The sequence below is a fragment of the Schistosoma haematobium genome, chromosome ZW (assembly GCF_000699445.3).
Source record: "Schistosoma haematobium chromosome ZW, whole genome shotgun sequence".
NCBI lineage: Eukaryota > Metazoa > Platyhelminthes > Trematoda > Strigeidida > Schistosomatidae > Schistosoma > Schistosoma haematobium.
Window position 1 is genome coordinate 87,400,635 of NC_067195.1, and position 23,759 is coordinate 87,424,393.

At 38.4% G+C, this 23,759-nt stretch overlaps 1 protein-coding gene across 1 annotated transcript; it reads left to right on the forward strand.

Moving 5' to 3' along the window:
- The first annotated feature begins 1,246 nt into the window (after positions 1 to 1,246).
- On the forward strand, positions 1,247 to 22,291 carry AP2M1_1 (AP-2 complex subunit mu). Its single transcript, XM_051212610.1, has 7 exons — positions 1,247 to 1,675; positions 1,709 to 1,927; positions 7,674 to 7,812; positions 8,807 to 8,939; positions 13,479 to 13,696; positions 17,040 to 17,154; positions 20,231 to 22,291. Exons 1-7 carry the CDS (start codon positions 1,336 to 1,338, stop codon positions 20,363 to 20,365), a joined length of 1,299 nt encoding a protein of 432 aa, XP_051072800.1. The 5' UTR covers positions 1,247 to 1,335; the 3' UTR covers positions 20,366 to 22,291.
- The last annotated feature ends 1,468 nt before the right edge of the window (positions 22,292 to 23,759 follow it).

Genomic DNA, 23,759 nt, shown 5'->3' on the forward strand with positions numbered 1-23,759 from the left:
ACTCCCGAGAACCAGCTTCAGGATTCTTCTTGGTTGGGTCTCGCCTCCAACCCACTTACTAAGTCGTATTACTTTTGTAATATGTACCCCTGAAACCTCTTCAGGTAGTACATCCCTTACCACAGACTCCACTAACTGCAGGTCATGTGCATGTCTCTTAGCAGGGTCATTGTCTTTCGACTCCTCTAGATTCCAAATAATTAAACTAGGAAGGGGTTTAGCTTCTTTTGAAACTGTGTTCACAGCTTTCGACCGTGACGTTAGATCCTGTATTTTAACTACTGGTATCTTACGATTAGCTTTTATTGTAACACAGTCCTGTGAGTGACTCACAACAGTGTTAGACGAAGCTTTACTTTGGAGCTTTGGCGGATTGGTCTGAGAGTCCACCAAGGACTTATCAAGTAAACAGTCATTAGTTTTAGCTGTTATTTGATTTTTCTTCTCAGTCACTCCAGGATGGGCTTTACTCTTACCATCAGATTCTGGTAGTGCAGTATGTGACTCACAGTGAGAGTCCATCAGTGAGTTACTAACTACATATGTACTGCCTACAGCTTTTTTCCTTTCGTTCCGTTTCCCAAGTACCGTAGTCCATTTTTCATCCCTCAGGACATTGGGACTATTTGGAACGGTGATGATTTTATCCAGTTCGTCGGTTCCCACTAAAGGTGCATTGTTATCAATGTCAGTACCAGGTGGTATTACTCCCCTTGTTAACGACGACCTCACTTTTGCGTCGGTCAGAGTCGGTTGTTTGAGGCGTCGCGTAACAGCAGGTACTACACTGACATAATCGTCACTGTCAGTGCCGGTGTTGTCAGCGCATGTGTCATCGTTTTTCTTGCAGGCCAAAGCCAATAGGCCCATAGCCTCCTGAATTAGTACCTTTTTATCCGTACAGCAGAACATACAAAGTAAATGCGATTTAGGCTTCGAGCATCTTTTGTATGCCATCGGACTTAGGCGTGTTATATGAGTTTTGTTTGCAACCATACTGTCTGCTCTTTTAACGAATAGTCAAGTTTAGTAACTGAAGTGGTTTGCGAAACTTCCTCGTTCCACAGGAGGTAAATTGATATGTTATTAAGGACTCGGCATGATATCTCAGACATATCAACCAGTTGTTTTCCATTTTTACTTTTTTATATGTCTAGGTCCGTGCCTAGATATACAAGTGATTCAATACTGCTAGACACTTAAGCTCGTTTAATGAAAGCATCTTTCATTATGTACATGATCATTTAAATAATTCCTTAAAATAATTCAGAGAGGACTATCTGGCATTGTTTTTTGAACGCTTAAGGCGCTTGAGTCTCTTAAGGCGTTACAAAAATGATAGGTGGAGTTTTTATCTATAACCACAAAGGAGAAGTTTTGATATCAAGAATATTTCGCGACGATGTCTCAAGAAATGCCGCAGACGCTTTTCGAGTCAATGTAATTCATGCGCGACAACAGGTTCGCTCGCCCATAAGCATCGTAGCAAGGACAAGTTTCTTTCACGTCAAAAGAGCAAACATTTGGATATGTGCTGTTGCTCGTCGAAATGTTAATGCTGCTATGGTCTTTCAGCTGCTGCATGCTCTTCTGAACCTAATGAAGGATTACTTCGGTAGAGTTACGGAGGAAAACATAAAAAATAACTTCGTTTTGATATACGAAATTCTCGATGGTAAGCTAACTTTTTACCTGATTTTTGTTACAGAGGTGATTGATTATGGATATGGACAGAATACAGATACAGGAATTTTGAAATCCCTCATTACTCAGGCTGGGACACGCACAGCCACTAAAGAGGAGACTGCTCAAATAACAAATCAAGTTACTGGTCAGATTGGATGGCGCCGTGAAGGTATAAAATACAGAAGGAATGAACTGTTTCTGGATATCATGGAGTCGGTCAATCTTCTTATGTCACCACAAGGTAATTTAAACACCATATTTCTTCCCTGTTCAATTTGTGCTATATTCTAAGAAATATGTTGATAACAGGAAAACCGTAACCTACATTGGTTTTTTCTCAGCCTACCGTTTATTTCGTAAAAGCTTGCAAATAGTGACTCTGAAATCTGATAGGTTTAACATCTTTCCGTCCCAACAGACTACGAATATTCTGATTGTTAACACTTGTTTCACAAGAACAAAGGAAGTGATCTCACAGACGCGTTGGATAACTCAGATCAACATATACTTGTGCCGGGCTTTTTTGTTGCTTCTTACTGTGTATTATGTGGGGAAATTAGGGTTATTAAATGCCAGCTATTGAAAGTTCGATTTCACAGTTTACAGTTTATTTGTATGTCCATATATGAAGTGCCCGAATCGAATCACATATGTTTTACAAACTAAGTTTTATTACCAGATGTAACTTGAAAAGGATATCCACGGCAGTTATGTTTGAGTCCTCTTCTGCATTTTGTTTTTTTTCAAGTGTGTGAAACTTCGAATTGCAACTTCAATCAGTCAAAACGTAGTATTTATTGTATTTTAGACACATAAACATATACAAGGAGGCATCAAATAAATATGCGCCACATAAATAATTCATCCGAATTGTGTGACGGATGGAATACTGCCCGGGTGACCAAACCGAATCAGGTGGTTTCCTTAGGGAGCCACACCTGGAGCTCTCTACCTAAAGGTCTGGTTCATAAGGCAGTGGAACAACGTTAGGAGACGTAGTCCCATGGTAACCGGTGACCAACAATAGGTTCATACTTCATTTGTTCCTTCAGGATACTGGAGCCCATGTGGAGCATTGGTTTGGAGTGAGGGTTTTCCAACTCCCCTAAGTGGAGTCTCCGTGTCCACCAGCCCGGTTAAAGCGCCAGACATTCACTTTTCATCCTCTCAATTTTGTTAATGACAAACACTCAGTGTAAACATTCTTATCACTTTTTAACTGTTATATAATCGACAAACAATGTGTCTTGATTGATCATACTGGGTTAACATCTGAAAGCTCCCACCAAACTTTACCGTAGTTAATGGAGCATGGTAAAGAAGAGGATAGTAGTTTTCACAGTCGGAATAGCGGATTATTACCACGATGCACAAGTGTATCAGTTTGAACAACGAAAACGTATATAGTTCTTTTCGTTTTTAAGTATTTTGATCCTGTTCATGTTTTATATCATGTTTTGTGTGAAACTTCATGGTTTTAACATCGGACAGTTTTAAAATCTACTAGGACTGATAATTCGTGTATTTATTTCTTATTGGGCTAAGAATCTAAATTTTTATTTGATCTTTCTTTTTTCTTCTGGTGATTGTGAAAAGACAATTAATTTGCATCTGTGTGATTTATTCCTGTGTTTTGATTTAATATGGTGAAGATTGAGTGGTATAACTAACTGGGTTATTCATTGAATCACAGTCTTAAACCTACGTTCGGTCAATTTTGTTGGTTATCAAGTCATAATGAACGTGAATTCTAAATCGTTACACAGATCTCCACATAGTTATTAAAATGTACAACATATTATCTAACGGTTGTTCCGTTGTGCAGTTGCACTTGAAGGTAGCATTGGGGCTCAGTTGTTTGATCATTGCTAGTGGTTGATATGTATTTCACCTAAGTGTATGTCTCGTAATGATGTCATTTAACCGTCTCAAGTAACATCAATTTTTCAACGTATTTTTTTGCATTCGATTCAAAATATTTATTTGAACACATATATATTAGTACAGGAGTGCGCCGAATATATATGCGCCACACAAAACAATGAGAATCTAAGGAGAAAAAAAAGTGAGGAACGTAAAAAAATAATAAAAAACAATAACGAAGAGATTGGTGTAAGGTAGTGTAATAATAATAATAGTAATAATGAGGGAACGGAAAGGTACAATCAGAAGAAATCTTTCAGTTAAGGAAGACACAACCACTTTTTATGAAGAAAGTAAAAGAAGGTTACAGCAGGATCGCCACTGGCTTCTATTCTCAGCCATATCTGATAACGTCTCTAGCCACTGTGTAGCACCATCTCTTAGACCCCAACTAGGGAGTCGTGAAGGACCGACAGAAGCCAGTCCTTTGCAGCTTTCTTTCATACCACGACACCATGTCATACACTGACCACCTCTCCGCTTCTTCCAACCAGTCACAGAGTCGGAATTCTCTGGGACGACATTCGGAGAACATGTCCAAGCCACCGAAGTCGGTGTTTCAAGATGGTGACACCAATTGAATTATCATCTCTGTGCCCGAACACACGATGCCGAGCCTCTGCATTACTAACATGGTGTTGCCACTGAATGTCAGCAATCCTTCGGAGACAGCGATCATCGAACACAGAGAGTCGTCTAACGTCCTCAACTCGGAGAGACCAGGTTTCACAAGCATAGAGCAAAACTGCTCTCACCGACGCGTTGTAGATCCGACCTTTTACAGCCAGACTAACATCACGAAGGCGCCAAAAGTGGCCCAGATTGGCATAAGCCGCTCTGGCTTTCACTATTCGTGCATTGATCTCATCACTCACACCCCCACCAGCACTTACGCAGCTACCTAGATACACGAACTTCTCAACTACGTCTATCTGCTCACCATCCAGGGTGAGTACAGGATTAGAATCCTGCCAGTATTGTGAAAGTAATTTGCACTTCGAAGGTGAAAAGTACGTGCCATAGCTACGGATATTAATTACCAACTGATTAAGTGCGGATTGCATGCCTTGAGCATTATCGCACAGTAAGACAAGATCATCCGCATACTCAAGGTCGAGAAGTCTTTCTCCAGGCAGCAGATCTACACCGCCATTACCTACACCCATCAGAGCTGTTTCCAGAATGTCATCGATGGCAAAGTTGAAGAGGAATGATGAGATTGGGCAACCCTGTCTAACCCCACTGCTCGAATGGAACAATGGAGAGAGGTGGTTGTATGCCCTCACTCTACCTGAGGTGTTTGTGTATAGGGCCTTTAGGATGTTAATAAACTTCTCAGGCACACCCTTCTTCAATAGACAATCCCAGAGAACAATTTTATCTAACAAGTGGAAGGCGGCCCTAATTTCAAGAAACACTACGATTGTTGTCCTGTAATAAGCATGACAGTGTTCTAAAATTTGTCAGAGGATGAATATATGATTGATACATCCTAGACTAGGACGAGAATCAGCCTGTTCTTAGTTAGTCAATCTTTCTCGGGTTTTGAACAACCTAGGAAGTATTACGGAATCTAATAGCTTGGACGCAATTTGAAGTGTATTTATCCCCCGATAGTTGTTACAGAAACGACGTGAATCCTTTTTAAAGATAGGGAAGACTATCGACTCATTCCATGACGTTGGTACACTCTCTAGCTCCCACACCTTTGTAAACAACGTCGTCAATTCCTTAGTCAGAAAGTCACCACCATCTTTAAAAAGAGCCGGAGGTAAGTCATCTGGGCCAGATGATTTGTAACGCTTCAAGAGTTGGAGTTCCTTGCGGACTTCCGCCTCATTTGGTGGATCAGTCGTCACCGACCATGGAGGGCAGAACAGTCTGACCGATGTTGCCGGAGCAGCAGGCCAGTTAAACTGCCCTTCGAAAAATTCTGCCCATCGTCCAAGACGTCGATGGATGTTAGTGATTGGCATCCCGTCATGCTCGTAGATTGTTTCACGCACACCAGACTTCTTGCTGCCAGTGGCTCGGATGAGTTGGAAGAGCTTCCGCTAATTACCAGATGCAGCTGCTGCTTCCAGCTCATTAGCACGCTCCGACCACCAGGCTTCTCGGTCCTTACCCAAGCTTTGCCCAATTTCACTACGTAACAACCTTCGTTTGTGGTCAAACTCACGGTCACCCGGAGTAGACCGACGGGCTTCAATGAGTTGTAAGGAACCTGAAGAAACCCAGTGCTTATAAGCGGGATGTTTCGCAAACCCACAACTGACTGTACCCGCCATTTTCATGGCGTCATGCAATTGCAACCAATGCTCATCTATACTTTTCGGTGGAGTGGTAGCTAGCCTAGAGGCTAGCTCGGTTCGATACTTACTTGCAACAGAAGTTGCAACCAGCTTGCTAACATCAATCTTTTGGTGGTGGTCACTTCGTTGGCCACTGAAAAGTAAGGCAAGATTGGCGCAGACCAAGGCATGGTCAGAGTCCAGATAGGTACTCCAAAAGGAGTGTCAGTCTTGTACACAACCACGCCAGCGGTAGCTGATCGCGATGTGATCAATCTGAGTCCAGGCTTGGGATGCAGAGGGAGGATGCTAGGTGGCACATCGGCGATGACTGTGCCGAAAGTTAGTGCTAGCCAGAAACAGGTTGTGGTCTGTGTACAGTTGGAGTAGACGGTCCCCGTTATCTGACCTGTGACCAACAAGTCCCCATCGACCACCTAAACGACTCTCTTCTGTGCCTAGACGCCAGACCTGAGCATTCAAGTCTCCGGCTAGTACTACAATATCTGTCGAACGCACTTTCTGGAGAAGAACAGATAACTGGTGGTGAAACTCATCCTCGATTGCATCCGGGCTGCAATCTGTCGGAGCATAGGCGGAGATGACGAAAAGACATCGTTTCTCACGCCGATTTCTTCTCACTTTGATGGGACTCTCTGATATGACAGCACATAACCGACTGTTAATGGGGATCCAATCGATTAGTGCTGCCTCAGCTCTAGCGCTTAGTGCGACACCAACGCCAGCAAGACCAGACGAAGATGCCACAGGGTCCCCGGATAAGTGCACGTAAAACAAGCTTTTCGAAGCGACAGATGGAGATCGAATTTGTAGTACTTCACCAGAGTCTTGAATACGGGTCTCGGATAGACAACAAACATCAATATTAAGACTTTCCAAAGACATAGCCAGCCCTATCTGTTGTCCGACCTGCATAAATGTGCGAACGTTGAAGGCAGCCAGTTTGAATGGTGCACGTGGTTTCAGAAAAACTGCTTCAGTCCTCGTATTCGGTGGTAACATACAATTTTCAACCGGGCAGTGACTCGAGAACGTTTAGATACAGTCGAATTTACACCATAGACGAGCTTCTGTATAAGTCGAAAAAAATAAGTATAAACAGAGTGGGAATAAAGAAGGGTGAATAATAATAATAATAATAATAATAATAATAGCAGCAATAATAATAATTGAATCATTTGAATGTTCGTCGAAGCAAGAGAATTAGTTTCCGTGATCATAGACAGTTCAGTTCATTAATTGTGTGTGGGCTGTGATACTGCCCGGGTGCCCAAACCGAAGCAGGTGGTTATCTTAGGGGACGACACCCCGAGCCTTTGACCTAATGGTCTAACCCACAAGGCAGTGGAGCATCGTGAGGAGATGCAGTCCCATGGTAGCCGGTGACCAACAATTGGTTCATACACCGTTTGTTCCCGCAGGATACTGGAGCCCATGTGCACCATTGGTTTTGAATCCGGTTAAAGCGCCGGACATTCGATTTTCGTCCTTTCACTTTCGTAAACAACACCCCCGCCACGAGAAGGCAGTAAGTAGGACTTCCCTGGTAGAGGCTGTATACGCGTGGCCGTGTGAGAGTATTTCGAGAGGGAGGGCGAACCCACCCTGCTCTCGGCCGTACCAGGGCATTTGGGAGCGATTCAAAATATAGTTAATCCTCATTTATTAAGAATATATTTTATTCGTTGATTTGCACAATGTGATAGGTTAACTAAAATGGTAAAAGCTTTTCATCATAAAATTTTTTATCAGGACAAGTTTTATCTGCACATGTGGCAGGTCGAGTGATCATGAAGTCTTATTTAAGTGGTATGCCAGAATGTAAATTTGGTTTTAATGACAAAGTCAGTTTGGAAAATAAACAACGATCTACAGCTGGTACAGAAGACAGGTAAATCGCTTTTACTATTCGTTTAATTTAAAATTTACACTTTAAACTTTTAAATGTTAATAATATCAAACATACATTTATCATTCATTTCTTAATAGCTCATGAAAAAAATGGAGCTCTACTCATGGTTAGCAACTAAACAAACAATAACATTAGGCAAAAACTCTGATTATGCAAAATAAAGCTAATTGAACAACAAACGTGTCAGGATCGCAGTAACCGATTTAACTCTCTCTCTATATATATAGTATATAATGTTTAGGGCTTTGGAGGTAATCACTAAAAAGCCATGAATTCAAGCTTGATCCTAACTGGCATTTATCAATAAGGCGTACTCAAAGTCTTTGGCAAACTAGTGTTCTCTGCCTAAGTTGAATCTATGTCACTTATTATTATAATCAGAGACGTTATAATTGTCTATTATATGATAAGCTGATATGTTTCTCAGAATAGCTAGTGAATGAGCAACAGTAGACCTGGTGTTCGTATCAATTTCAAGGGTTACATTTGTGTCCGTGTGGAGATAGCTAAAGTAGGTTGTCTTTTTAATTAGTTTTGTTACTGTTTGTATTTTTCATCACTTCTTACAATTTGTACGATTGCAATTATTGCCAGTAAAATTGTCGTATAAAAAATAACCTTTAAACCCCCGTTCTGATTTGTGAACACACATAACATGACCCATTGGTTATCGCTCAGTCAGTCAGTCAGTCAGTAACAACGTAGAACTTCGTACGTACGTACGTACATCAGTTCGAGTTGCCACACCACATTATCACAGAGATGCAGTTGTCGATTCGAATCCCATAGTAGTAGAGTTAGTAAAAGTATAAGCAGTAATCGGAAACATTAGGGTTTGAAGATGTTATTCAAGGAGTATAATCCAGTGAAATAAATTTGGAAAGAGAAAAAAGGGACCATTAATTTATTCCTCATAATCGAATTCACTTTGATTTTTCTATTTATCTACTGTGTTCTCTCTAATTCATTTCAGTAGTGGAGGTATTGCAATAGATGACTGTCAATTTCATCAATGTGTTAAACTGGGTCGATTCGAAACTGAACATACAATCTCTTTTATTCCACCAGACGGTGAATTCGAGTTGATGCGTTATAGAACTACTAAGGTAACTAATTAATATGATGTAAATCATTTATCGTATGTGCGTTTACGTATTCTGGTCTGAGCGACACCTTAAATATGAAATGTAATTATATTATTAGTCAGTTTGAAATACCGAATTAAATGTTATGGATTGCGAACCTACAACCTGCTGGTTGAAATTCAAGTTCTTGAATCAGATAAAGTTGCTACATCGTTAACATCCTATTGTTAAGCATAATGTTCAGTGCTTAATATGATAATGTTTTATTTACAGAGCTTATTTACCTAGTTTATTCTCACTTTGAATTATCTTAACTTAAAACCATCTGAATAAATGAAGTAAATCAACATTCGTAATACACTTTTGGATACAAGTTGGTTTCTATGCATGGTTGGTTTCTATGTGCATAGAAATCAACATTCGCAGAATAAAATGAATTCTTTGTCTTATTTCTAGGTTTCTCATCAGCTGCAAATACCTCTACCACTACGGGATTTGAATCGACCACTACATCTGTGTGCTAATGTGGTGTGGCAACTCGAACTGATGTACGTACGTACGAAGTTCTACGTTGTTACTGACTGACTGGCTGACTAAAGTTACGAAGAGTAATCTAATTAGAAACAAGGATTTAAAATACTTTATTTAGCGAATTCGAAATGGACGTTTGAAATGGAGGTGAAAATCCTAATCAGTAGAAGAAGACACAGTGAATGGGAATCAACGTAGTTATCAGTGTTGTGTATTTTTGTGTTGAAGAAAATCCACAAAAACACAACTATTCATATAAAGTGAGGTGAAGCTACTAACCATTATAATAATAACAGGATTACATAACCACAATAGAATAAGTGACTATTGTAATCAATCATCATAGGTGAAGTCAATATCAAATGATTTTATAAAGTCAAGATTATGTATCATAGAATTATTTGGTTATATTTATCGTGACAAAGAGAAACTTATCACATTTTCCTTCTGTGCATATAAGTTACGTTTAGAAATATCGACGCTCTGTTCACCACTTATTAAGACCCTACTGATTGTTTATATGTAAACCTTACTATCTTTCAAACAGGTTCCCTGGAACATGTTCAGAAACCTGACAGAAGCTTTTGTTAGTTATCCCCCACTTATTTCATATAACTAGTTGTAATTTTGTAGGTGTCCTTCAACACGTTAATAATCATTAGTCATGTTTATTAACGTGTCTCTTGCCTCCATTTCAAACAGCCAGTTCAAATTCGCTAAGTAATGTTAAATCCTTGTTCCTAATCACATTACTCTTTGTAACTTTAGAGGTGTTTTCAGCTAATGAGAAGCCCATAAATAAAAGGAAGCATTTGTTTTGTTGTCCTTGCTTTATTCAAATTTATCAAGAGATCAAGTTACATGAAATTAAGATTACCTATTTCAAACTGGTACATCACTTCGGTTTCATTCAGCAATAAATTAGTACTGAGTTCGTGTACTTCAAATGAGAACGATATTGGAAACGCGAATAGACTGAACTTTCGATAAAAAAAATAAACATTTAATAAAACGATTCAAATAAGTCAAATAATGGTTAAATAAATCGTTTGTAATTCAATCAGTGTTCGGATTATACTATCTTACAGTCTTAACACTTTTCATCTCCGTTCTCTAGCATTCTAACCAACTGCTGTGATGTTTTCATAACCACGACACCATGTCATACACTGACCACCTCTCTGCATTACTAACATATTGTTGCCACTAGATGTCAGCAATCGTTCTGAGATAATCAAATACAGAGTAGTCTAACATCTTCAACTCGGAGAGACCAGGTTTCACAAACATAGAGCAAAACTTCTCTCACCGACGCGTTGTGGATTCGACCTTTTGCAAGTAGACTAACATCATGAAGACGCCGACGATGGTCCACATTGGCATAAACCTCTCTGGTTTTGACTATACGTGAGTTGATCTCATCTCTCACTTAATCACCATCAATTACTCAGCTACCCATATATTCGAAATTGTCTACTAATTCTAACTGTTGTCTACCCAGAATGAGCGCAGGATTAAGTTCCTGCCAGTATTGTGAAAGTAATTTGCACTTCGAAGGTGCAAAGCACATACCGTACCTACAAACATTGATTGCCAACTGATTAAGTGCGGATTGCATGCCTTGAGCATTATCGCACAGTAAGACAAGATCATCCGCATACTCAAGGTCGAGAAGTCTTTCTCCAGGCAGCAGATCTACACCGCCATTACTTACATCCATCAGAGCTGTTTCCAGAATGTCATCGATGGCAAAGTTGAAGAGGAATGATGAGATTGGGCAACCCTGTCTAACCCCACTGCTCGAATGGAACAATGGAGAGAGGTGGTTGTATGCCCTCACTCTACCTGAGGTGTTTGTGTATAGGGCCTTTAGGATGTTAATAAACTTCTCAGGCACACCCTTCTTCAATAGACAATCCCAGAGAACAATTTTATCTAACAAGTGGAAGGCGGCCCTAATTTCAAGAAACACTACGATTGTTGTCCTGTAATAAGCATGACAGTGTTCTAAAATTTGTCAGAGGATGAATATATGATTGATACATCCTAGACTAGGACGAGAATCAGCCTGTTCTTAGTTAGTCAATCTTTCTCGGGTTTTGAACAACCTAGGAAGTATTACGGAATCTAATAGCTTGGACGCAATTTGAAGTGTATTTATCCCCCGATAGTTGTTACAGAAACGACGTGAATCCTTTTTAAAGATAGGGAAGACTATCGACTCATTCCATGACGTTGGTACACTCTCTAGCTCCCACACCTTTGTAAACAACTCAGTCATTTCCTCAACCAGAAGTTCGCCATCATTTTTAAAACGGGCTGGAGGTAGGGCATCTGAGCCTGGTGGTTTGTAGCCCTGGGATTTACTTTTATTCTAAAGTCTTATATACAAATACGTAGATGAATAAATGGTGTCGTGGTATGAAAACGGTATAAGACTGTCATCTGTCGGTCCATCACAATTCTCTGGTTCTTGTCGTATGCTTCTAGAAACCTTCGGAAGCCCATGACTATCTGAAATACTATAAATACCCTCTATTTTCTTTACATAAAACTAACCTTGGAGTTATCAGAAGAGCTTAGGAAACCTATCGGAGTGTTCACTTAAAAGACTTATCAGGACGATTATTTTTGGACCTACATCTACTATAATTTTCTCCTACATTCCTCATATAAGTGAGAGGAACTCCTTTAACTGAAACGATTCTTTCTAGTTGTATCTTTGTATACCAAACTTCATTTCTCAGTACATTCTACTGTCGTCAAGTTATTTTCACTCATTTAATTACCTTTTTTTTACCATATTCACTCTACTTCTTTTATCTCTTCACAATTTCATTGACTTATTCATTTAGCGCTTATTTATTCTGATATCGATTTATGCTAATATTGAAGTGTTCAAATAGATAGATAATAAAACATAAAACGTAAATGCAACTTCAAGAGTCTAATTGATGATAATTTTCAGAAATGTTTTAAGCAATAAAAATGATTATGGAACAAGTGTACGATTAAAAAGATGAGGAGTATTGTGATTGTGGAGAAGATTTGTAGCTCAGATGAATGATGTTGATCGAGTTTTGTTATCTAAGCTGGATGGTTTGGTCGTGAAGCTTTCATTGTTCTTCTGAACGACATCATCAACACAAACTTCAAGTAGAAGTGAAGTATTCAAACTTCTCTATGTATGGCTCGAACACTTCACTTCTACTTGGAGTTTGTGCTATTTATTATTATTATTTATTTGAACACATAGATATTGGTGCAAGGGGGCATCAGATACATATGCATCACAAAAATCTCATTAAATTTGCGCCAAAACCGAAGCAGGTGGTTTTCTTAGGGAGCCACACCCGGAGCTCTCGACCTGAAGGTCTGATTCATAAGGCAGTGGAACAACGTTAGGAGATGTAATCTCATGGTAGCCGGTGACGAACGATTGGTTCATACTTCATTTGTTCCTTCAGGATACTGGAGCCCATGTGGAGCATTGGTTTGGAATGAGGGTTTTCCAACTCTCCTAGGTAGACTCACCGTGTCCACCAACCCGTTTAAAGAGCCGGACTTTCGCTTTTCGTCCTCTCAATTTTGTGAACAACACCCCCGCCACGAGAAGTTAGTGAGTAGGACTTCCCTGGCAGAGGTTATATATGCTTGGCCATGTGAGAGCATTTCGAGAGGGAGAGCGTACTCTTCCCACTCTCGGCCGTACCAGGTCATTTGAGGTCTGGAGTTTGGGCTGCTGATGATGATGTCGTTCAGAAGAACAATGAAAGCTTCGCAACCAAAATCATCCAGCTCAAAGAACAAAACTCTATCAAAATGAGGAGTATTCTTAAAAAAGGATAAGATAACATGATATAAAAATCAGTTCATAAATTTTATTGTACAGACCTACATATATTGAGATGTAGGTGTTTCTTTTTGTTTACTTCCAGAGTAAATAATGATAAATAAGAATCTATTGTTTGTTTGTTTGTTTGTTTTGTTGCTTTACTACTCAAAAATAATAATCTAACATTATTTTAGGAGATCAGTTTACCATTTCGTGTCATACCATTAGTTCGTGAACTTGGTAAAACTAAAATGGATGTTAAAGTAATTTTAAAAGCTAATTTTCGTCCTAATTTATTTGCACAAAAAATTGAAGTTCATATACCGACTCCAATGAATACAAGTGGTGTACAAGTTGTATGTATGAAAGGTAGAGCAAAATATAAAGCAGCTGAAAATGCTATTATTTGGAAGTGAGTTTATTTATTCTTTGTTATTGTTGTTGTTGTTGTTGTTGTTGTTGTTGTTGTTGAATGTTTTAATACTTGATTCAGTAGTAATATTATTTATTGTTATGAATTTTATGTTTGTTTATATAGTCATATTTAAAAGAACTTGATTATAAAAGTTGTTTATCGCTAATTCTCTTTATATCAATTAGACTAATGACCTATTTAAACAATAAGACAAATGATCGGGATTCTTTTGCTTATTGGTCGATCCGTGTTATTCTGTTTATCTTTGCCCCCCAAATGCTCTGGTTACGACCGAGAGTAGGGAGTGTCAGTCCTCCCCCTCTCGAAATGCTCTTACATGACCATGCGTATACAGTCACTGACAGGGAATTCCTAATCACTGCCTTCTCGTCGCATTACCGGTTTTTACGAAATTGAGAGGATGAAAGGCGAATGTCCGGCTCTTTAACCGGTTCGGTGGATATGGAAGATCCACCTAGGGGAATTGGAAAACCTCGATTCCGAACCAATGGTGAGCATGGGCTCTAAAATCCTAAGGGAACAAATGACGTATGAACCAATTATTGGTCACCGGATACCATGGGACTGCATCTCCTAACGTTGCTTCACTACCTTGTGGATCAGATCTTGATGTCAAAGGCTCCGGGCGTGGTCCCCAACAAAACTATCTGCTTTGGTTTGACCACCCAGCAGTACCATACCCCACACACAAATCAGGTGACTTGTGTGGCATATATTTATTCGGGGCTTCTTTTTACCAATATTTGTGTTCAAATAAATAAGTAAAATAAATGTTTATCTCCAGTGACCAATCAGAACAAAACCAGACGATTCACCTTTTATTATTGTGTTGTCATCATGACTTAGAAACTGATAGGCTTGCATACATCAGTTACATAATCACAATGCACTGCGAATAAGAAATTATAATGTATACATAACTGGGTTACATGTGATATACAACTGAGTTATAAGTCTATAATTAATTTACGATAATTTAAAACATATAATAGAAAGTATATCTATCAACAGCTAACTAATGGAATGAAGGCTTATATAAGAGTAGTATAAAAATACTATAGACCAAATATTTAATAGATTTTTTAATTTAAACTCTCAAGCAATAACACTGCTGGTCCTCACTCAAATAGTGGAGCTCAACGTTGAGTACATAAACTTGTATTTAGTGAATAAGTCACATTGAATGTTTGTTTTTTTGTTTTAAAGAAAGTAGGTTATCATCAATTAACATCACATCAAAGATATATCTTAAAGCCCGAATACATGATGTTGTTCATTGTTGTTGCAATATGTCCAAACTCTTTAGTTAGGGACTGCTCAGTAGCCGTAATTAACAGTTGAAGATATTGGTTGACATTCGGTGAAATGATTATTTAGATTTATTTATTTGAACACATATATATTAGCATGTCAGTCAGTAATAACGTAGAACTTCGTACGTACGTACATCAGTTCGAGTTGCCATACCACATTAGCACAGAGATGCAGTTGTCGATTCAAATTAGGGTTTGAAGATGTTATTGAAGGAGTATAATACAGTGAAATAAATTTGGAAAGAAAATAAGGGACATGAAGAATTTAGAAGATTAGAATTTGGGAGAGCACAGAAAGTGGATGCACTTGCGCCACTGCAAACGATTTTGAGCCATGTCATTCAGGGTCTCTAGCCATCGGCTGCTATCATCTCGTGGTCCCCAACCAGGTAGTCTACACCTACCAACATGGCTCAGTCCACTTGTCAGTGACTTTATAGATTTGTGCCATGTTTTGGTCTGGCCACCCCTAGCTTTCTTCCAACCTACTCCTACCCCACTGAACATCGCACGTCGAGGTAGTCGGTCGTTGGGCATACGTACCACATGTCCCAGCCATCTCAACTGATGAAGTTTCACCACTTCATTAAATCGGTGTCAGAATAAATACGCGCCACATGAATAAGTGAATGAAATTGTGAAGAGATAAAGGAAGTAGAGTGAATATGGTAAAAAAGGTAATTAAATGAGTGAAAATAAATTAACGACAGTATAATTTAGTGAGAAATGGAGTTTGGTATACAAAGATACGACTAGAAAGAATCGTTTCAGTTAAAGGAGTTCCTCTCACTATTATGAAAAATGTAAGCGAAAATTATGATAGGGTCGTCATTGACTTCTATTCTGATTGATGTCTGATAACGTTTCAAACTTTTGAGTTGCTCTGTCTTTGAGGGCCCGGACCAGGGAATTGTGATGAACCGATAGACGACTGTCCTATACAGCATTATTCCATCCCTCATTGCTATGCGATGAATTGATCATTTCTTTACTTTTTCTAACCAGTCTAATCGTCCATTTGGAAGTATCTGAGAAGATATTGATATAACATGTTGAAGCACCCAAAGCTGGTGTTGTAAGATAGTAACACCAACTGAATTGTCGTTAACCTACCCGAACACGTATTTCGGAACCTCTATGTTACTAACATGGTGTTGCAACTGGATGGAAGCAATCCTTCAAAAACAAGGATCAAACTCAGAAAGCTCCTTAAAATTCTCAACTCAGAGAGACTAGGTTTTGAAAGCATAGAGCAAGACTGCTCTTGCGGATGCATTGTAGATCCGACCTTTTACAGCCTGACTAACATTACGAAGGCACTGAAAATAGTCCAGATTGGTATAAGCCCCTCTGGTTTTGACTATACGTGAGTTGATCTCATCCCTAACTCAACAGCCAGCAATTACTCAGCTACCGATTGACACGAAATTCTCTACTACTTCTAACTGTTGACTACCCAGAGTGAGTACAGGATCAAGGTCCTGCGAGTGCGAGGCACATGCCAGAACTACGGATATTGATTGTCAACTGATTAAGTGAAGATTATGTGGTGTGACCACGTCACACAGTAAGACTATCTTCTGCGCACACAGAATCGAAAAGCCTTTCTCCAAGTAATAAATCCACACTACAATTACTTGCTTTCATTCTTTATGTTCTTTAATTTCTGTCTTGGATATTATTGATATTTCTTTATTCTCCCATCTCGCGTATTCTGTTTGAAAAATATCTGTGATGTTCATATCAAGTAATTTCATTAGATTCAACATATAAATAATCCTGGCATAACTTGATAAAAAGGGAAATGTTGCATGTAAATTTAATGATTAGTTGCAGTTACCTCATTTGGATAACTTGAGGTTTCATACGATTAGTCATTGTCGATAATGATCGAACTTTGAATGAATTTCTTTGGCAAACTCATTTAAATGTCATGTCCCTAGTAGGATGGGCAAGGAGTAGTAGTAACGAGTTATAACTTCTACTATATGTTTATATTTTTTTAGGATTAGACGAATATCTGGTATGAAAGATTGTCAATTATCTGCGGAAATTGAATTGTTACAAGCTTCAGATAAACAAAAACGTTGGATGCGTCCACCGATTTCTATGAATTTCGAGGTTCGTTTATCATTTTTCATGTTACTATTATTATAATCCTTATGTATAGTAACTTTTTTAAGCGCCGTTTCGTATAGATCTGATCGTTCAGTACTTATTATCACAACAAGAAGTGACATTGTTTAGAGTCAGCCACAGTATCATCGATGCATTCACTGTTTATTTGTCTTCCTCGAGATCCAGTATCTCCATATATTTTTTCACTCAGTCTTCTGTAGCCATATTCTCAATGTTTAGCTTTGCTTATTCATAATTGCTACTACGATTAGTTTGACTCTTGTTATTCAGTTACATCCAGCTGATGATTCCCAAATAGGATGGAACGTGCATCCTGAATTCCACTACTAGCCGCCATCTGCCTTTGGTTATAATGTCTGTTGTTGTCCCGCAGATCTTACGTTGTCGTGCCGGTACAGTGTAGGAAATTGGACTAAAACACATTGGTCCCAAAGCTCTACGCCGATTATGAGTGATCGACAACAATCGTTGGAAACTAAAAAAACATAGCATTAGTAGATAGGCTTAATAAATGATGATGTGGAATAGTGACTTAGTTGTTTAAACATTCGGTTTTCAGTCAGTAGATTGGAGTTTCGGGCACGGAGGATCCACCTAGGGGAATTGGAAAACCCCGATTCCGAACCAATGGTGTGCATAGGCTCCAGAGTTACGAGGGAACAAATGGCGTATGAATCAATTATTGGTCACCGATTACCATGGGGCTGCATCTCCTTATGTTGCCCCACTGCCTTGTCGATCAAACCTTTAGGTCAAAAGCTCTGGGCGTGGCTTCCTAAGAATACCACCTGCTTCGGTTTGGGCACCCGGGCACTATCATAACCCACACACAAACCAAGTGACTTGTGTGGCGCCTCTTTGTACCAATATTTATGTGTTCAAACTAATAAATAAATTAACTTGGCAGCTCTCCCCGTCGTTACCCCATCGAATTCACTTAGTGGGATAATATCACTAGGCCCTATATAACTAAAGTGTGACTCAAAGATGAGTATTTAAACCTGTACCTTGGCAAATGAATAAATCATATCTAATAAATTTGGGATCATTATCATCGTAATCATCATCCATGTATGTATTACGATTATCTAGGGTTAAGCGATTAAAAACGTTCTACTCGTCTGTAAGTCTCTAGACCCCGCAATCTGAGTTCGTAATTATGGAATTATATTAATGTTAATGAAATGTATATCTTATTTACTTCGTATATATTCTGTCGGCTCATCCCGTTAATAACAACATGCATATCAGAATTCGAATATGAAAGTATTTAAAAAATATGTATGTCAGACATTGATTCATACAGACGAATGATAAGAGATGAGAAATTTACGTGAACTGGAGTGGCAGAAATAACGAACTCAGTGAGTAATAAGTAACTCAATTTTTCTAACCACCAAAGAGATGCAAATAAGTAAAGTATACAAACACATGTTCAAGTTTTGATGGAGTTTTGTTCTCTGAGCTGGATGGTTTGGTCGTGGAGCTTTCATCGTTCTTCTGAACGACATCATCAGCACAAACTTCAGATAGAAGTGAAGTGTTTGAATTTCTCCATATGTGTTTCACAGCTTGTTCTGTGCACCTCGATGTTGATTGGTTCTTGTTGACCTTAAATTTATCATTGTTTACTTCTTTGTTTTGGTTGTGTCTCCCATTGGTTTGATTTTTGTTCCCATATTTATGCATGGTTTTCCTGATTGGTTGATAAATTGGATTGATTTCAATATGTTTGTTGATTGCTGATTGACCTGAGTGCCAGGCTTCTAGAAATTCTCTGGTGTTTTTGGAGTTTCCTCTGTCTAAGATTTCTACATTTTTCCAATCGAATGAGTGTCCGTAGTTATCCACGTGTATTGAAATAAGTGAAGAAATATCATGGCGTTTGACTGCTAATTGATGTTCATGTAGGCGTAGGTGGAGGGGACGTCCGCTTTGTCCGATGTAGTGTTTGTCGCAGTTGGTACAGTTTATTTTGTAGATAATGTTTGATTTGTTCTCCTTTGTTATTTCATCTTTTGGTTTGCATAAGATTGATTGTAGTGATTTTGTTGGTTTGTGTGCCACACCTATCCCGAAGGTTTTCAGCAGTCTCGTTGCAGTTTCTGATATTCCTTGTATGTACGGTAGGGTGATCCTTTTACTGATTTTTGTGCCTGACTTGGGTTGTGATGCTGTGTGCATGTTCAAGTATACTCTCATGTATAAACCATTATTATTCTTTAAACACAAACATTAGTACAAGAAGGCACCAAATAGATATGTGCCACATAACTCATTCATTCGAATTGTGTGAGGGCTGTGATACTACCCGGGTGCCAAAACCGAAGTAGATAGTTTTCTCAGGAGACCACACCCGGAGCCTTTGACCTATAGGTCTGACCAACGAGGTAGTGGAGCAACGTTAGGAGATGCGGTCCCATGGTAACCAGTGACCAACAATAGGTTCATACGCCATTTATTTCCTTAGGATCCTGGAGCTCATGTACACCATTGGTTTGGAATGAGAATTTTCCAACTCCCTTAGGTGGATCCTCCATATCCACCAACCGGGTTAAAGCGCCGGACATTCGACTTTCATCCTTTCAATTTTGTAAACAACAGTAATGCTACGAAAAGGCAGTGATTAGGAATTCTCTGTCAGTGGCTGTATACGCATGGTCATGTAAGAACATTTCGAGAGGGAGGACTGACTCTCCCCACTCTCGGCCGTAGCACGTCATTTTGGGGGCATACTTAATGTTACACATGAATAATTGGCAAAGTCTCACATATATAGATGTGATATAGGATAAATAGAATGATTTATTTACCCAAAGGTGTGTGATAACAACTATTTGCTACAAGTCAAACTGATTGTATAATGTCAAATAGCAACAGAAAAATAAGTGAGTACAATTATTTACTTGTTGACTTTATTGATTTTTTATAAATTATTATTAATTTTGGAAACGATTGATCCTCATTAATTATATATACTTTCATGCTCTCCTCTCCCCCCCTCCCTAAAAAAACAACATACTATTTTCAATGTTGATGGTAATTATAATGATATTAGGTACCATTTGCACCGTCTGGATTTAAAGTTCGTTTCTTAAAGGTATTCGAATCTAAATTGAATTATTCAGATCATGATGTAGTGAAATGGGTTCGCTATATTGGTAAAAGTGGTTTATATGAAACAAGATGTTAAACAGACAATTTTCTTTGTTTGTATTTTTCAAATTCATCAGCCTCTTATCTTCACTTCAACAAATCAACTTCTGTACTACTGTTTGTTTAAATGAATGATTATAACTGTTTTGTTTATTCAACACTGCGAGAAATTCAATCATATATATATATATATAGACCCATATACAAATACAAAATTTGGCATAATAACCAACTATGCATAGTTTCCAATCAATTCAAATGCTTATCTTTTTTTTTCTCATCTAATAAAGATCTTCAGTCTACAAACCACCCTTAAATTTGCTTACTACACATGTGTAAACGTATATTTGTATGTTCATCATTCAATATAGTGATAGGTATACAATTGTATAAAGAATGATGAACATAATGGTAAGAATTCATTTGTGCATTTCTATGTTCGATCCCGTGTTTATTATTCAATTATTCTATGATTCTTTCAACATAAATATGTTCTTGTGTACTTTTTTTTCCCATCTAAAATTAATGATTATATTAATTGTTATTGTAAGCTATTGTTTTGTCGATTATTCTGCCTAATCATTCCATCTATTCATGATTTTGCTTTGTACCAATTCATTCCTACATATTGTTTATAAACTTTCCCTATCTGTCCTCTATTACTTCAATTCGTATTCTCTATTTCAGTAATTACTACTACTAGTACTACTACTACTACTACTTACAATTGATTAGAAATCTCAAGTAATATCTATTTACATTTTGTTTTCATTCCTATGATTTTTATTGTTTTTGTTCACATTATCTCTCTCTACACTCTTTATCTAATCATATTTAGCATTTTATTAGTTATTTCATCATACTACCAATAAACCAAAATAAATTAACAGTAATATCTTGCTATTATTTCATTTTGTATACTAGTGATTTAATTGAATTTGTTTTTAATGTGTTATAGTAACCTTTTTAAACTTGAACGTTTTAGATATGTTTTGTGAGACATGAGATCTGCTCTGCTTTACATTTTTGTAAATTTCGTATTGTTAGATGGTTAGTGTAGTAAGTTGAACAGAACCTTTAAAAATGGAGTGTCTACTGACTGGTATTCATCAACCATGTTTATTTCCAAAACTTATGAATATGATGTTATGTAAAGGGTGCGAACTTGCGTCACTAGTTGGCACTTTTAGGTCAAAAATGTTTAGGTCCTGAACCATTTGCGTCTGTTTGGGCAGTCGGGTAGTATCACAATCCCCCCGCAAACACATGTAAATATGACTTATAGGGAAGTACGCGAATCTGTACTTGGTGATAGAGTTAAATCACAATTAGAAATGTTATGATTTGTTTATTCAGGTTGGGAACAACTTCGGTGGGGGGGGATGACTGACATCATGCTATTTAATCTATGGTATTAATCGACTTCTTGATCCGTCATATCTAAGCTTAATAATTAGCATTCGATAATCATAAAAATGACGCAATATCGATGGAAGAGTTGGTGAGTTTAACATTGCAACGTAACGTATCCCTCCTAACACAAGGTCTATTTATCTATACCATATTTTTTTATAGTTCTTCCACAGTGATGGACATACTTGTCTTTCATATGACTTCCTTGTGTCTCAATTGGAAGTTTTTAAAAGTGAGAATTTGAGTTACCTATCTGCCTAATTAGTTTGTCAGTCATATGCGACAGAGGACGTAGCACATTTGTTAATTGGTTTAAGTTGTCACAACATATCGCAACAAGATAACAATCATTAAGTCATGTTAATCAACGTGTCCAACTACTATTTATATCGTGCGGACCCCCAACCACATTATATGTATCTACCAACATGGCTAAGTGCCCTCAAGCATTGAGTTGGAGTAATGTACAAGTTATTATGATGATTAGGAGTGTTTGAATTACAGTCTGAACTTAGAATCCCAGAAATAACGTAATCGAATCAAGAAGTACCAGATAAGCACTGACAAGTGTACTGTATTCGGAATTCGAAATCAAGCATTCAATAAGTATAGAGGAATTATTAGTTCATTCAAACACCATAGTTGTGTAATTGAGATACTGAAAATAACTAACTAGAACTTTTGTCTTTGAAACCACTTGTCAATAATATCAGTGGTTTAAAAATGACGAGTGATTTCTAACGTTGTGACCCTAGACCGCAATCCGAGAGGTGACAACTGAGCTATCCAAGAGAGAAATGACTGTCATAGGTATAACTCACACGACAATTGTATATTGGATAGTTGGTCGATCCTACCTGCATAGTGTGTGTAAAGGACGAGATATGCTGATCTCTTTAATTGTTGGTGGGCCAACGTCGATTGAGGTGTCTGTAGGTGTTGCTTATATGTTGGGTGGGCTCAGTGGAACTGGCCGATCCAAGAGTCCCTTAAAGTGCTCCGCTCACCTGTTTCGTTGTTCTCTAGTGTTGGTGATTACTTGCCTTTCCACTGGTCGTTCTGGTAATTTCCAGCGAGTTTCTTTGTTGTATCGAACAACTGTCTCATGTTTCCTTCGATTGCGGCCTTTTCCGCCGTCATTCCTGGACCTTCCACATATTTACGTTTTTCGACACTCTGCTGCTCTCTACTTGCTTGTTCGCTTCTGTGTATTCAGCTTGTGCCTTTGTTTTCCCTGCTTTTTTTAGGCTGATACCAATTGCTGCCTTCTTGTTCCTCCTTTCTTGAATCTTATCCAGTGTATCAACAGTGATCCATTCCTTGTGGTGGTGCTTATTGTGGCCCAGAACCTCATGACATGTTGAGGCGATTGCTTCCATGATCCCTTTCTTGAATTCGTTGTGTTTGTCAGTATGTCAAAGAAAGGCCGTATTAAAATTTTGCAATGTCAGCCCCGTTGTCCAATGTTCCCTGAGTTTCAATTTCATCTTGGCGATGAGCAAGTAGTGATCTGATGCTATATCAGCTCATCTCTTGGTTCTCACGTCTTCCATCGTCCTCCTGAACTTTTCGTTGATGCAGATATGGTCGATTTGGTTCTTTGTAGTGTGATCCGGTGAAGTCCATGTGGTAATATAGTTCCGCCTATGACTAGTTTGTTGAAGGCACATTGGTTTGCAAGACCTTTGACAGCAGCTGCGTTGCGATGCGTGGTTGTTTTCAAGTTATAACTTATTGTTACTCCAAACTCTATGTTCTTCAACGCGAGGAAGTTTTCTATCAATAGTTTAATGATACCTATTACCGAGTCCTGTGAGCATGAGCACAGTCTTTCTAGAATTAAATTTTAAGCCCCAACCTCGAGCCCATATAACTTGCAGTAGGCGTCGATTGACTATGATCACCACTACAGGAGATTACGTGCCGGATATTAGGTTTCATCCCTTCGTATACCAAAACCAGAAGGCAGTTGACGGTTGTAATAAGATATATTTGTCGGTGATCTCGTGGTATCGAAA

What these genes read in the sequence shown, in the direction of transcription:
- AP2M1_1 (XM_051212610.1), top strand. Translation starts at nt 1,336, where the DNA reads ATGATAGGTGGAGTTTTTATCTATAACCACAAAGGAGAAGTTTTGATA. An exon ending in GATATACGAAATTCTCGATG is followed by an intron (nt 1,676 to 1,708) that starts GTAAGCTAACTT and finishes TTTTTGTTACAG; the next exon opens with AGGTGATTGATTATGGATAT. An exon ending in GAAAATGCTATTATTTGGAA is followed by an intron (nt 13,697 to 17,039) that starts GTGAGTTTATTT and finishes ATATTTTTTTAG; the next exon opens with GATTAGACGAATATCTGGTA.